The sequence below is a fragment of the Mesoplodon densirostris genome, chromosome 2, assembly GCF_025265405.1.
Source record: "Mesoplodon densirostris isolate mMesDen1 chromosome 2, mMesDen1 primary haplotype, whole genome shotgun sequence".
Classification (NCBI taxonomy): domain Eukaryota; kingdom Metazoa; phylum Chordata; class Mammalia; order Artiodactyla; family Ziphiidae; genus Mesoplodon; species Mesoplodon densirostris.
Window position 1 is genome coordinate 80,270,707 of NC_082662.1, and position 16,852 is coordinate 80,287,558.

The 16,852-nt window shown below is 33.1% G+C and overlaps 1 protein-coding gene across 5 annotated transcripts in view; it reads left to right on the plus strand.

Annotated features, from left to right (window-relative positions):
• The window catches only part of PKN2 (protein kinase N2), a 164,159-nt gene that overhangs the window by 109,701 nt on the left and 37,606 nt on the right, over positions 1-16,852 (plus strand). For all 5 annotated transcript variants that reach the window (XM_060090065.1, XM_060090064.1, XM_060090063.1 and 2 more), the window contains 7 exons: positions 57-132; positions 211-302; positions 6,400-6,576; positions 10,867-10,929; positions 12,169-12,245; positions 14,291-14,433; positions 16,560-16,667. In XM_060090065.1, coding sequence (XP_059946048.1) covers positions 57-132; positions 211-302; positions 6,400-6,576; positions 10,867-10,929; positions 12,169-12,245; positions 14,291-14,433; positions 16,560-16,667 — 736 coding nt within the window. The remainder of the gene's footprint in view (positions 1-56; positions 133-210; positions 303-6,399; positions 6,577-10,866; positions 10,930-12,168; positions 12,246-14,290; positions 14,434-16,559; positions 16,668-16,852) is intronic.

A 16,852-nucleotide genomic window follows, 5' to 3' on the forward strand; every position in this document is an offset into this window, starting at 1 on the left:
CTACATGTTTAGTCCCATACTTTTGCCTTATTTTTGATTGACATTACTGTTTTCAGATCTCAACAAATGTTTCAGTTTAATCTACAAGACTTCCGGTGTTGTGCTGTCTTGGGTAGAGGACATTTTGGAAAGGTAATCTTTTAAATTTTCTTGGAATGCCTACAAAAGTAATAACTCACATGGGAAATAATTATTTTAATCTCATTTCAGGTGCTTTTGGCTGAATATAAACACACTAATGAAATGTTTGCTATAAAAGCCTTAAAGAAAGGAGACATTGTGGCTCGAGATGAAGTAGACAGGTTAGTTTTTTTAAAATGAAATTGTTTATTTTTCTGAAAATGTAGTTTATCGTGAAAAATCAGTGTATGTATTGCAACAACAAAACTTTCTATTTTCCTAATACAGTTGACCGTTGAATAACATGGGTTTCAACTGCATGGGTCCACTTAAACATGGATATTTTTCAACAGTAAATGCTACAATATTACATGGTCTATGGTTGGTGAATCCACAGATGTGGAGGAACTGCAGATACAGAGGGCCGACTATAAATTATGCACGGATTAACCCCCATGTTGTTAAAGGGTCAACTGTAATAAGTAAAGAAACTAAATAAATGAATGCATAAGGTAGGCATTAATTAAATGTTTTTCTTTCTAGTTAACTCCCTCTTCCCCTTCTTAAGACATTTTACTGCTGAGTGAATACCAAGGAAAGATGATGAAATGTTTAAACTAATTCTAATAAGCTTTTATACTTGGAAATGTTAAACTGTTTATATGGAATAGGAACTGTTATACATCTGTCGTTGGGTGAGGCTATTTCCTGTTCATACTACAGAAGTAATAAAATGTCATTTACGAATAATCTTCAGTTAACTGAATGGTTAATATATTCTGCTTTTGAAAATGCACCTACATCTATTTTTTGCTCTATGTTTCTGAAAATGGTATTTTTGACCACAGTATCTTACATTTCTGGGTGTAAATTGATACAGATACCTCTTCATCTACAATTATTAAAATGTAAGGACTTTGGGGATAATATTGTAATTAGGTTAGAGAATATACTTTAAAAAGACTATCTCGAATTAATGGAGTGGTTCAACATGGAAATTATTGTCTAATAAAATGGCATATTTATTACAGAATGAGACTCTCATTTGATATTTAGAAGAAGCAGTATTTTTCTTAAACCACCAGTTTAAGGAAGCACCAGTTGATATTAATAGAAGACAGCCCTGTATAATGAGAAGAGCCTGTGATTATCAGTGAGAAGACTTACCTAGTTCTGATTGTTCCTTCTTAATTAATGATTTGATCTCAGGGCAATTCACTGAACATCTTTGAGCCTCAGTTAACCCACATATTTTTAAAATATATTTTTTGGTAATACTTGCCTTACTGAATTGTGTTAAGTGCCATATAGATATATCAAATTGCTATTTTTAATATTTTTTCCATGATATGGGAAGTTCTTAGAATTAGGATAGATCTTAAAAAATGCGGGTTTCCTTTATATAAAAAAATCTCTTCCTTTTGGATTTGCCTATTTGTTTTTATCCATTTCTCATACTTCTCAATTATATCAAAATAAACTCTTCCCTGATCTAAAACTACTTAGAGAGACTTTGCATAATATTTATGAAATATTCTGAACACTATAATGTATTGCTAACAACTGTATATTTCTGTTACATAAGTAGTTAAAGCAAACCTTTAATTACACTGTCAGTTTGTTTTTAATTACAGTAATAGTAAGGTCAAATGTTTTTCTTTTCTGGAAGAATGTTTGCTTTATTCCAGATTCATATATGGTAAATTCATTTACATCCTAAAATAATAGGAGACTGGTACTACCGCAGTTAATAATGGGAAAGTGGTAATTACTTGGTGGTCTGTATAACTTTCTGCTACACTGTTACTACTTTGAGCCACGTCTCTGTAGGAAAAAACTTCCTAATTAAATATAGATAGAATAATATTAATATTACTATTAAAGAAGAATGTCCAGATCAGAGGATGAAGCTTTAGCCACAACCTGGGACATTACCCCTACTTAAAATTAATCCAGCCTTAGTGAAAAGTTGATGAGTACTCTTTATCTAACTTCAGTTATAAATCCATGTATTCAGTAACATGGAAGTAAAATAATTTCCAGTAGAACCAGAAAAACAGAGAAATGTAAAATTCAGAGTGAGAAATAAAACTCACTCTTAGAGGACTTTGAGGAAGGCAGCAGAAAAAAGAGCAATTAGAGAAGTCAAGAAAAAAAATTAATTTAGAAAATAAGAAAACAGACCAGCATGTTCTTAAAAGTTATATAACTTGCAAGTCTGAATAGTAAACAACTAAGCAGAAATCTTTTATATCCATGTTCTATCTCATCCTTTTAATAGATCCATAGAATTCAATGTTATTGCATATCAGTGGGTTTTTTTTTTTCCTATAGATGTTTCTGAAATGCTTGATGGTTCTTAATGACAGTTTTCATTTCTAAATTTTTTCTTTCTAGTGTGAATTTCATTATTTTACTTATAGAAAATTCCAAATCAACTTGTTTTTTGTTGTTATTTGGTTTGGTCTTTTTTCTTCTAGTTTTATTGAAATATAATTGACATGCAGCACTGTATAAGTTTAAGGTGTACAGCATAATGATTTGACTTACATACATCATGAAATGATTGTCAAAATAAGTTAAGTGAGCTTCCCTGGTGGCGCAGTGGTTGAGAGTCTGCCTGCCGATGCGGGGGACATGGGTTCGTGCCCCGGTCCGGGAAGATCCCATGTGCCGCGGAGCGGCTGGGCCCGTGAGCCATGGCTGCTGAGCCTGTGCGTCTGGAGCCTGTGCTCCGCAACGCGAGAGGCCACAACAGTGAGAGGCCTGCGTACCACAAAAAAAAAAAAAAAAAATAAGTTAAGTGAACATCATAGAGATACAAAGTTAAAGAAATAGAAAAAAAATATTTTCCTTGTGATGAGAACTCTGAAGATTTACTCTTTTAACAACTTTCATATATAACATACAGCAATGTTAACTTTATCATATTGCACATTATATCTCTAGTACTTATTTATCTTATAACTAGAAGTTTGTACCTTTTGACTGCCTTCATCCAATTTCCCCTCCCCTCACCCCATCTCTGGTAACCACAAATCTACATCTTTTTTTTTTTTTTTTTTTGCGGGCCTCTCACTGTTGTGGCCTTTCCCGTTGCAGAGCACAGGCTCTGGACACACAGGCTCAGCGGCCATGGCTCATGGGCCCAGCTGCTCCGCGGCATGTGGGATCTTCCCAGACCAGGGCACGAACCTGTGTCCCCTGCATCGGCAGGCGGACTCTCAACCACTGCGCCACCAGGGAAGCCCAAATCTACATCTTTTTAAAGGAACACAAATTATGCACTAACTTCAAAGTAATGTAATTCATGTACAAAGATCACGTTTTCCACCTACCATTAGTAGAACTTCTTTCTGAGTGCCATCTTCCCCCACTCCTGAGTAGGAATGTTAAATGTGTGTTACTGTTAATGCCTGCTCACTCAGCTTCCTTTTCTTACCAGTTCACATTTCAAAACAACAGAATAGACTTGGAAGTATATTTTTGTAGTTGCAGAACAAAAACACAGCTAGCCAGATTTTCTATATATATCATATATACGTATATATGATTTTTTTTCGTATATATGATTTAATCCTGATTAGCCTTATTAATGTTGTAATTTTCCACTGACCAAAATAACTATTTATATAGTTTTTAAGTTTCTATCATGTCTAATAATGTACTGAAGGAAGTACACCAAAAAATGTTAGAATGGACCTAGTCACTTAGGGAGATAAAACATAAATACATTAGTTATATAAATAAAACAGATTAGATACGTTTGAGTTTAAGCTGAATAATGAAGGTGTGCTGGTGGATTTAGGTAAGGCCTTGTAAAGAAGATTGGATTTGTGCTGATCTTTGGCAGATGGAAGATATTTGGGAACATGGAGAGGAGAGAAATGACAAGATAGAGGAAAATGTTCTGGACAGAATGAAGTTTGAAGTTTTGAATAAGGTTGGATTGTTTCATGGACTTTTAAGGAGAATATACAATTTAGATTAGGTTGGGAAAAGTTAAAGACTTATGGAGCAGCTTTCTGGTGTGCTGTATAATGCTTAAAATTAAAATTATTGTTCCTGTTGGGGTCTATAATAATCCTTCCTCCTTTACCTAACAGTCCTAAGACATCTATCCAGCCCTCATCAATATTGTCAGTCCTCATCAAACAATTCTATGAATGGCATTAAAACCATTTTAAGAGGAATTCTGGTTAATCCTTTAGACCATTTACATGTTCAACACAGGTCTAACCTTATACTTATCCAGTTGAGAATTAGTAATTCACCCATAATGGATTAGTAATTCACCCATAAACCATACACAGTGAAGAGGCCACGTTTGCCATCTAGTTGAGCCCAAAACATCTTGCCAGTTTGTCTTATTTCATTTCATGAATATTTTATCCTCATTAGCCAAAATTTAGATTGACATAGTAAATCAATTGTTTTAGAATCTGTCTTACAGATCTTGCCCAATTGGTCATTGTTTTCCAATAAATTTAAATGGTGATAAAGTCAGAGCTGTTAACTTCTTTCTAATCTTCTGTGAATTTATTTCTAATAGAGACTTAATTTGTAGTAACATTTAGAAACCTTGCATATGTATGTAGACATAAGCCCAACGCTTTAGAAACAATTACAGTGGGGCTTTCTGTTTCTGAGTATATATAAAGTTGTAAACAGATTGTGTGAAATAAGAGGGTAAGAGTTCATCTAGAATGTGACCATATTAAATGGAATTTAAACACTATTTCATAATAGCTGCATTTGCTGTCAGTATTTAAAACTGAACAGGTGTTTTAGTTCATAATTCAGAATACAGCTATATTAACAGCAATAAAAATTCCATGTTCCTTCTACACAACAGGTATACTCTTAAATGTTTTCAAAATTCTATTTAATTTTCTTGAGTCATAGCAGTATAATCTGGATACCCAAACAAATGCTTTAATCTTTAAATTAACCTTTTTAAAATTAACTCTGTAGAGATCCAAAAGAAAGGAGAATGGGTCTACCTCCTTCTAACATTAGAATTTTGGTTTGGTATTTTGAAATCAATAACCAAGTACACACACACACACACACACACATCTAAGCAGTTCTTTAATTTTAAAAATGAAAGCATTATTAATGCTTTTCAACAAACATTAATGTTAATTTTTGGTTCCAGTCTCAAAAACAAACAAAAATGCCTATTTTGTATTAGAAACATAAATGTAATCTAATTGTCAATAAAATACGTCTGTAGGTATATTTATTTTGATCAGATGCTTAAAGTGTTAATTCCGAGTTGTATTTGAATAATATTTGACCTGGTTTTCTTCTGCTTTGAGGTGTTTTTTGTTGTTGTTTAGATTTTTTTTCTTTTTTTTTTTGTTTTTCCCCAGTTATACATACACATGTATCTATTCTTTCTCAAATTCTTTTCCCATTTACGTTTTTACATAGTACTGAACAGAGTTACTTGTGCTATACAGTAGGTCCTTGTTGGTTATCCATTTTAAATATAGCAGTGTGTACATATCTGCTTTGAGTTTTAAGTCAGGTTGATTTACTAAATATTTTCAGGGGGAAGAAGAGTGGTATTTTTTTGCTATTTAGGCAAAATTGTTTCAGAGTCAGTAAGTTTGACCACTGTTCTTTTAAACAGCTTGTAAGAGTTCTTACAGGGAAACCTGTGATAGCTATAGATTTTATAGATAAATTGTATCATCCTCCAGGAGCTTCCTTGAAGTATGTTATAGAATTCTCCATGTAATCTCTTTATTTTCCAGTTAGCCTTCTAAATTAAAATTTTATGCAGTGTATCTTTACCTCTCAGCTTCATATATTATACGATAGAATATTTGTATACCATAGCTTGTGAATTATAAATATATACTGTCCTTGAAATTGCCTTGATCAGAAAATTTGTATTTTAAAATTATGCTTTAGATTGCTAAATCCTCTGACCAATCCTGAAAATTTTTCACAATTCACTCCTAATTAAGCCTTTTTTATTAACTATTACCACTAGCCATATGTGTGCTACTCTGATACTATCAATGTGAACTTTATGTCATGCTAGTCATATTTAGTTTTCACTAATATATTTCTATTAAAGTTATATATATCAAGTAGCCCAAATTTTTCAAAGCATTTGTAGCAAAACTAGGACACATTTTATGGTTTTAAAGTTATAATGATTAAGAACTTTGCTTATTTTAGAGTTTAGTAATTTTTAAAGAATGTTATTTCCAACTAGAACTTAAAAAAAAAATACCAGTGATTTTTAAATGTTTTCTCTTACAGCCTGATGTGTGAAAAAAGAATTTTTGAAACTGTGAATAGTGTAAGGCATCCCTTTTTGGTGAACCTTTTTGCATGTTTCCAAACCAAAGAGCATGTTTGCTTTGTAATGGAATATGCTGCCGGTGGGGACCTAATGATGCACATTCATACTGATGTCTTTTCTGAACCAAGAGCTGTGTGAGTATTTAGCATTTCTCTGAGTTTCTTCATGACTGATTTCTTTCTGGGAAGGAAAAAAGCTCTCTGAATTTTAGATTTATTTTTTTCCCTCATATGGAAAATAGATGAAGGAATAATAGAACTTACTTTTTGCCATAAATAAATGTATCTATTCTTCTCTGTTGTTCATGTTGAAAATTTCATGGATTACCCTAAATCACACTTGATAATTTTACAATTTAGGTTTATTTTAGTAAAATTTCTTTTTTTTTTCCAGTATATTTTCTCCCTAGGGAATGCCATCTAGGACCATGGCTTTAAATATTAACTATACTCAAAGTACATTGTTAAGTGAAAAAAGAAAATGTAGAAGAGTTTGTATTATATATTTGTATGAAATACTTGTATTTGCATTTTAAAGGGTAATTTAAAAGAGTATGTCTTAAGTGTTTGCTTGCATGTGCTTACAATATCTCTAAAGAATATAAAAGAAATTGGTATGCGTATCACCTCCAATGAAAGGCATAGAATCCAGATATGATACTTAATAAATAACTGGGTATACTGTTTAAAATATATATTTCACTGAACACTTACAGGATATCAGGTACTGTGTTAAATATTTTCATTTATCGCTAAAACCCTTTTTGTAGTTTTTGAATTTGATATTATATGAAGGTTTTGCTTATTCAGATGCAAAAGAATAAATAATAGCAAACATTTGTGATTAAACATAATTATATATATTCTTCCCCTGTTGTTATCTCAGTTTTAAAGCTCTTAAGTGTTGGAGCTAGGATTTGAACCTAGGAAAATGCTCTTAATAGCTACACTGTATATGCAGATGTTTACCAAATTTATATCTCCAGCCCTTACCTCTTACCTAAACTTCCAATTCCAATAACATTCAGCAGCCAGCTTGACTCTTCCCTTTATATGGCTAATAAGTATTTCTTGTTTAACGTCTCAAAATGAACGCCTGATATTTCCCATTTCCCCCCACCTCACCCACCACTCCCCAGCCTGTTACTCTTCTAGGCCTCTCTCTTATTAAATGGCAATACCATCTACCAGTTGTTCAAGCCAGAACACAGGGAGTCATTCTTGATTCTCTTTTTTCCTTACATGCAACATCCAAATTTTACCTCCAAAACATAGCCCAAATCATAAAACTCATAAACCAGTAGTAAAACTTTATTGATTTTATTAGTGAATTTTTATCACTTGTCTGTATTCTGACAGCTGACATTTGTGTAACATTTTTACTTTCATTCCTTTATTTGATTCTCATCATAACCATAAGAAGTATAACACAGCAGATAGTAGTACTAGGGCATTAGTTCTGATGGATAGTGAAGCTTTCAGAAAAGGAGGCAAAAGCCACAAAATAATAGAAGGCTACTAATAATTCATTCCCTGCATATTTAAAAATTAATATTTAAAAATTAAAAACAGGGCATCTAGATTACACCTAGCCCTGTACGAACTGCCTTGGGAATTTGTTTTGTTATGCCTTTTCTTTAATAAATATAAAATCCTATTCTGCCTTAACAAACTTTTTATTTTTGCTGAGATTACAAATTATATAGTACCAATGAAACAATTAAGCCCAGTGAAATACAAGAATAAAACGCTTTATTGCAATACTTAATATCTAAAGTACCTCCCTCTAATCATTCAGATCTCACCTCAAATGTCATTTCTTTGGAGGTCTTTCCTCATTACTTTAACTAAAATACCACTGTATCACTAACGTCTAAATCAGGCCACACTCTATTCTATTTTATATTTTATATTCTCCATAGCACTTTATACCTGAAATCACCTTATTTATTTTTTACATTTTTATTGTCTGTCTCCCCTCACTAAAGGGGAGCAACGAGGACTATGTGTATTCTGTGTACTAGTGGAACACCTAGAAGGGTGACTCACATATACTAGGCAAATGTTGTATTCTTATTGCTTGAGACGAAGGAATCAAAATTAATTTGAGTCCTAGCTTTGCTGTGTTCTGGCTACGTCGCTTTAGATAAATTAGTTACTCTCTCTGCGAGCTTCATTTTCTGCTTCTGTAATATATTTATTTTAAAGGTTTGATTTGATGATACCCAGTATACCCAGTTATTTATTAAGTATCATTAGGACAATCTGTTTACAAATAATGGAACAAAAGAGAAATCAGGGTATTTTTATAATTGTTACAGTATTGTTTTGCCACCAAAATAAGTTTGCTTAAAAAAAACTACCTTAAGCAGTTTTAGAATCACACGTGTTTTAATGGACTTCAGCTAAATCTTTTAAACTTAGGATAAATAATTACATAAGATCTAATGTATAATCAAATATTTATAAATAGTTGCATTTTAAAAAATCTCCAAATTATGGTTCCATTTTAAAAAAAATAAACACAAAACATATCTACATGTACATGTAAATACATTCTAAAAGTTTGAAGGACATTCACCAAACTAACAAAAGTAGTTACCTTTATGGATAGTAGTGGCGTCGGGGTGAGATGGAGATGGATGAATGAAAAATTGTACTTTAGGGTAGGGATATTATGTGTATTTTATAGAGGAAATATCCATGTATTACTTGTAAAATTAAGAACTGATTCTCCTAAGTGTCTCCTTATAGGCTATTCTACACTGAAGACAGATCTGTATTTTTTAATTCATTCATTTATTTATTACCTACCTCCTTATTCAGTAAGGCTATTGTGTATCAAGCATTTTGCTAAGCATTTAGGCTAAACACTGAAAAAGACAAACATGGTCTGATCCCTCAAGAGTTAATATTCTAGCTGGGTTGAAGTTTTTCTAAGATCTAAACCTGTTTATCCAATTTCTAGACCTCTTCACCTTTCCCAAGGCAATTTGAGGTCAATATGTCTAAAGGCAAACTCACTTTCCCCACAAAACTTTGGCTACTTCTGTATTTCTCCACCTATTCATTACAATAAAAAGGAAACCTTGAGAGTCATCTTCAGCTTTTCCCTCTCCCTCATCCTTTATAGCTAATGAGACACCAAGTCCTATCATGCTCGTTTTAAAGTTTCTCTTGAATCCATCTCTTATTCTCTTTGTTGCCACTACATTAGAGGTACTCATGATCTTTCATCTGTACTATCATTTTAGCCTTATCTGTTCCTTTTCCCTCTGGATATCTACCTACTTCCACTCTACTTCATACTACTATCAAGAAAGTTCTCTGTAACATAAATCTGATTATTCTGCCCTGATTAAAATGGTTTGATTTGCTATCACTAAGAGAAGAATTTTCAGTACAGGCATACCTCATAGATATTGCAGGTTCAGTTCCATACTGAAACAAACATCATAATAAAACAAATATCATAATAAAGTGAGTCGTGAATTTTCTGGTCTCCTGGTGCATAAAAAAGTTACATTTACACTCCAGTCTATTAAGTGTTCGATAGCATTATGTCTAAAAAAAAAACAATATACATACCTTAATTAAAAAATACTTTATTGTTAAAAAATACTAACCATCATCTGATCCTTCAGCAAGTCGTAATCTTTTTGCAATAATAATGTCAGAAATCACAGATCACCATAACAAATATAATAATGATGAAAAAGCTTGAAATATTGAGAGAATTACCAAAATGTGACACAGAGACCTGAAGCGAGCAAATTCTGTTGGAAAAATGGCGCCCATAGTGTTGCTCCATTCAGGGTTGCCACAGACCTTCAATTTGTAAGAAAACACAGTTGTCTGTGAAGCACAATAAAGTAAAAACACAGTAAAACAAGGTATACCTGTGTTCATAATATGACATTCAAGGTCCTTCACAACTTGATCTCAGGCTATCTTTTCAGCTGCATCTCCCGCTACTTCTTCCTTATCCTTTACTTCAGCCACAATAAACTCATTATGGTTGTCAAACAGGTTATGCCTTTTACACGTCTATTCCTTTCCCTCTTAGGGGAATACCCTGTATTTCCCCCACAAAAGTTCTACCTTTCATACCGTCCTTCTGCCTTTATGATGGCATATTGTACTTTCTTCGAAGACCCAGATCAAATGTCTACCTCAAGGGCTTCAGTGACTCCACTAGGCAAAGATAATGGCTTCCATTTTAGAGACTGCACTTTTCTTATTTTTAAATTTCACCCCTAATATTTAGCACATATCTTACTTATATGTCTGGCACATAGTAAGGACTAAATAAATACTTGTGAAATTAGTTAACTACAGGGTTCTGCTTTGAAGCATAAAAGTATAAACTGGGATTCAAGAGTAGTGGAATTTATTAAACTTCTTTTGATTTAATTCTTAAAACAGATTTTATGCTGCATGTGTAGTTCTTGGGTTGCAGTATTTACATGAACACAAAATTGTTTATAGGTAAGTAAAGTTTTGAATTTTCTAATTGCTTATTTTGATATGAAGTAGAATTAAAGATAATTAAGAAGGATATTTTGTGTTTAACCAGCTTCTTAATTTTCTCTTTTGTATGATAATTGACCACTAAAAAAGTTAAACTCCAATTTTGAAAGACATGGTTAACACAATAATTATATGATAAACTTCTTTGTTACTTGTCCTCTTCCCATTACCTAATTAGAATAGTCAGATTATAAGTTGGCCTATGATAACGCAATTTACCAACAATATTCATCCTGGTGAATACTTTATATTCAACTGATCCACTTGTGCCAGATTATAAAACATCACCTTGCTTCCTTCATTAAGCCTTGCTGTCAACTAGACAGTGTACTTGATGACATATCTGATTTATGTACTGGCACAAACTCCTTACCAAATTGCAGACTAGTTAGAAATAGTTCATAGCCCAGCAACTAGTCCATGGTTAACACTTTGAATAACATTGCTCTAGATCAGACAAATTATGGGAAGGCCAGTAAGAATTAAAAGACTATAAACATCAGTTTATTCAAACTTCTAACAATGTTTCCAAGATAACAGTTTCCTAATGGCCCTATTTAACTTAAAGAATAAAACATTTTCAACTTAATTTGTAATCATTTACTATGACTTAATAGCTTCCTCTTTATTTTGAATTATTTTCTTAGAAGGTTAAACCTGCTCCCTTATACCTTACTTATACTGTTTGTTTGATAATTCATTCTTACGGATGGCGTGTAGGCAAACTTCAAAGTTAGTCCAAATCCGAGAGCTCCCTGATGCTCTGGTGCTTTGGATTTGGCGCTTTCACTGCCGTGACCCAGGTTCAGTCCCTTGTGGGGGAACTGAGATCCCCACAAGCTGCGTGACATGGCCATTAATTAATTAATTAATTAACCTTGCGTTAAAGATCCATGAACTCCTTCTGAGCTTTAAAATATATATTTAAATAGATCAAGCATTTCTCTTTTAGATATATTCTTCCTTTTCTACATAACGGGGAAAATATTCAGAAATTATTTTTTTGTAAAGTAATAAACTTGCCAAAAGGAAGAAAATGAACATTTGTAATATGGTATTTAAATCTCAAACCATAACTTGAAAAAATTCATTTTTAGTAAAGAGAAAGTACAGCTCCTATTAAAATGATATTTTTACTTTATTATCTATTGATTTTATTGATTTTTTTTTCATTTTGCATTTTTTTATCCTGAACAGAGATTTGAAATTGGATAACTTATTGCTAGATACAGAGGGCTTTGTGAAAATTGCTGATTTTGGTCTTTGCAAAGAAGGTAATTGGGTATTTTAAAGTGCCTTTTCTAATAGATTACTATTCCTTTGTACTTTGGAAGTTTTCAAATTTGTGGAGAGCAAAATGTATTTTTTAATTTATTAAAAATTAAACTTTAACTTATTCTTTATTGAGACTTACAGGTTGTTCATATAACCTAATTATATTATTAAGAATTTATTCTGTGAATATGAATAAGGTTAGGTTTTCAGAAATCATAGTATAAAAACAAGATTCTCTTTGTATGATAATAATTCTCTCTACTCTAAGAAAACATTGGTTAAGCACCAAATTTTTTGCTTTGCTGGGATTGTGCAGAGTAAATTATGCATGCCTAAAAACTTCTCTCCTGCTTCTTAAAACTTTTAACATTTTAAATAGGAAAAAAATATGCATATGCCTCAAGAATCTTTTATGTACCTATACATGTGTGTGTGTGTACACACACAAACATGTAAATAAATATGTAAACTGGGGAAATTTGAATCAAGAGGTAGCATAAGAAAATGTAAAGAGCATGGGCTTAGGTACCACACAGTCCTAAGTTTGAATCCTGGCTCTGCCAGTTATTTGCTGTGTCTTTGGACAAGTTACTTTTAACCTCATTGAGTCTGTTTCCTCAGCTATAAAATAAATATAATCCTTCTTGTTTAGGAGTATTATAAGAATTAGAGATAAGTATGTGGCACAGTGTCTAACATATAGTAAATAGGTACACTTAATACACTGTATTGTAGCAAACATTGTCTGTCTCCCCCTCTACTCCGGTAGCTTCCTGTTTCTTATTCAGCTTTCTTTCCATAGTATATAGTATAGTGCTTGGCACATCTTAAGTATTCAGTGAATGCTTAATTAATAAGTAATTGGATGAATTAATGAATGAACTTTATAAATCTGTGTCCATCAGTTACCAATTGACCTCCTAATTATTGAATCTAATGAAAGTTTTTTTTCCTTTTTTGGACTTCTCGGTATTGGACACTATTGACTTAAATGCTTTTGTTCCTCTAGAGTCTGGCCTTAGCCCATTGCTTTTCTCAGGTAGTTTTTAACTAGCAACTATATTCTAATGATTTCCAAATCTATTATTTCCTTTCCTAACATATATAGTCAACTATCTACTAGACAGTTTTACTTGGTCAGCAGGTACCTCAAACGCTGCACAAGCAAGTTTCTTTTCCTCAGTCTTGTTTGAAGTTGCTGGTGCCACAGTCATCTCAGTCTCCCAATTTGAAAATGTGGAATTATCCTGGACTCTCTTCTTTTCAATACTTTCTACATCCCGTTAATCACCAAATTGTGCTGACATCTACTCCTTAATGTTCCTTAAGTTTTTCATCTTCCCTCTACCACTGCCAACCATCATCTTGTTTTGACAAGACTACTTTAATAGCCTTTTAACTTTTCTGTCTCTGTTCTTTTTCTCCCTCAAATCAATCTGCCATGTAATTGCTAAAATGCAAAAGGGGCCCATATAAATACAAATCTGACCATGGTACGCTGCTACTGAAAACCTTCAGTGGCAAAGATGTGATATACATTGCCCTTCCTGATCTGCCTGCCTCCTTCTCCAGCCAGATCTCTTGCAGCTGTTTGCCTAGTACTTTCTGTTGCAGCAACAATAAACTGCTTACAGTCTTTGTCTCTCCACCACTATCACTCATCTCGGCTCTATTTGCTGACTAACATCTGCTCATCCTTCACTCAACTCAGGTGTCACCTCTGCAGATAAGTTACCTGAGGCTCCTCTCCTCCTATCCCAACTAACAAGTCAGCTTTCATAAGATGATGTGTATAATGTGCTTTTAGCAGTTTAGAATACAATGAGACATTTTCTTCAATATGTAGAATGTATGTTTGACTAATTTATTACTAAATTTTGAGAAACATATTTAGAAAACAAGTTAGCTAAAGTCTTTAATGTATTTTGAGTTTGATTACCATGCACAAATGTACACCTTCAATTTTGCTTCCTAAGGATATCTTCTAATTTTTTTGCCAGATTTTTTTCTTTGCTAACAAATATTTGAATTTTACCTTTTTCAGGAATGGGGTTTGGAGATAGGACAAGCACATTTTGTGGCACTCCTGAATTTCTTGCCCCAGAAGTATTAACAGAAACATCCTATACAAGGGCTGTAGATTGGTGGGGCCTTGGCGTACTTATATATGAAATGCTCGTTGGTGAGGTAAGCAGTATAAAATAGGTAAAAGGGAAACGTGATTGAAAGAACAAATCATGTCACTTGTAAAACCACTTAATATGTCTCCTGCGTAAGTAGAACTTAAGCTTTATAAATATTTATATATCAGTAATTGCCTATGATCCTATATTACCTTCACCATCTTTTTTAGATTTTTATATTATCTGTGGAATGTATACCAATGCTTCAAAAATAGTTTCTTATACTTCAGTTTTGCTCTGGTTATATTTTATGATTTTTAAACACAATCACACGTAACTGATTATTTCATAAGAAATAGAAAGCAAGAAGACTGATAAAAGGAATGTACTCTGTACCTGTAAAGAAAGGTCAGCTATATATTAGTCAAAAATAAATGTTACCTTCAAAAGCGATACAGTAGAATTGAAAAGATTAACATTTTTTTCCCTACTGTTTTCTTTAGATTAACTTAAAATAAATTTCTGGGGATAACTTAGTTGTATACAGAAATTGTTACCACTTAGAAGACAGTGAATTATATCTAATTAATAAAGCAGTAAGAAGAGACTAATCTATTTTGTCATAAATTATTGGAAATGATAAATTAGGGTAGAATTTAAAAAGAGTAAATATTTAGACAAGTAATTGAAAATTACTTAGATGGGTTTGATGATCTTGAGATGCAAGAAAAATTACCTTGCATTGGTTCATTGTTCTGCAGTTTCCCTAATGCCAATGACCAACCTTGTACATTCTAGGCATGAAAAAACTAGTGGCTGAATGATGAATGACTAAATTATTGAATGTCAGAAACTTCTAAAGTTTTGCTCTGTGATTGTCATTTAGTGGCACTTATACCAAACAAGTAAATAAATGAATTTAGTTCATCCAATGACAGTACTTTTTGATATGTCAAATTGGAGTGGAAACTTGGAAAAGGAGGAAAAGAAATAGCAAATTAAAATATTTACTATGTGCTAGGCACTATTCTATGTGCTTTATAAGTATTAGCTCATTTAATTTTTCAGCAAACTTTAATGAGCTCAATAGTAGTCTTATGTTAATCTCCAGATGCATAAATAGAGACACAAAGAAGTTAATAGCTTGCTTAAAGTCACACAGCTCTCATATGATGGAGCTGGGATTTTAACCTGTCTGTAAACCATTGTGGTTTGCTGCCTGCAGGATAGGGTATTTAATATACCCAAATTTATTTCTTTTCTTAAGACCATGGGTTCAGATCTGAATTTTTCACCTCTATTTAGAAAAGCATAAAGATGGAAAGGTATATTTTATCCCTAATCCACAGTGGTCTTTACTTTCTATGAGTGCCAGATAGTTGTTTCTGTAAGCTCTGACATACTTGAACTTTTTTTTTTAATAGGTTTATTTTATTTATTTACTTATTTATTTTTGGCTGCGTTGGGTCTTCGTTGCTGCATGCAGGCTTTCTCTAGTTGTGGTGAGCGGGGGCTGCTCTTCGTTGCAGTGCGCGGGCTTCTCACCGCGGTTGCTTCTCTTGCTGTGGAGCATGGGCTCTAGGGCGCAGGCTCAGTAGTTGTGGCACACGGGCTCTAGAGCATAGGCTGAATAGTTGTGGCGCACAGGCTTAGTTGCTCCACGGCATGTGGGATCTTCCCAGACCAGGGCTCGAACCCGGGCTCAAACCCATGTCCCCTGCAATGGCAGGCGATTCTTAACCACTGTACCACCAGGGAAGTCCCGGCAGTTGCTTCTTAGTGCAGTCATTATGCCTGCAGTCTCTAATTGTGTTTTGCCACCATTAATTTGCTGTTGACTGTGAAATTCAAACCACATCCATGTCTGATGTATTTCTACAAAGTCTGTGCTTCCCTCTGTAGTAACACTTATTACTGTATTTGCCTTACCCATTTCCTTCTGTCTTTCCACAAGAAGATTTCAATAAGAGTATATGGTGTATCCTCTGGTTAGTAGTTACCTATCTATTGTGACTTCTTGTAATCCTTATTTGTTTGATGTTTTGGTGGGTCTGTTTTTTTGTTTTTGTTTTTCCTTTTTCTTATTTTCCTCACTATCTGGTTCTTGGTTGTACTTCGGAACTTTGAATAGATGATGAGATTTTACTGTATTGAAACTCATTTTGATTGACTCAAGGGTATTTCTTCTAGTCTCCCTTTCCTGGTGATGATGAAGAGGAGGTTTTTGACAGTATTGTAAATGATGAAGTAAGGTATCCAAGGTTCTTATCTACAGAAGCCATTTCAATAATGAGAAGGGTAAGAATGAATGATTTATAAAACTACTGAAATTTTTTAAAGAACATTTCCCAGTAGAATTTTAGAAGTTGTTTTTCAATTATAGATGTTGCATGGTTTAGACAAACACATACCAAAAGAAACATCTAAAGCTTTGCAAGTTATGAGAATCCTTGTCAATGAGTCCCTGGTTTTATATTAACTTT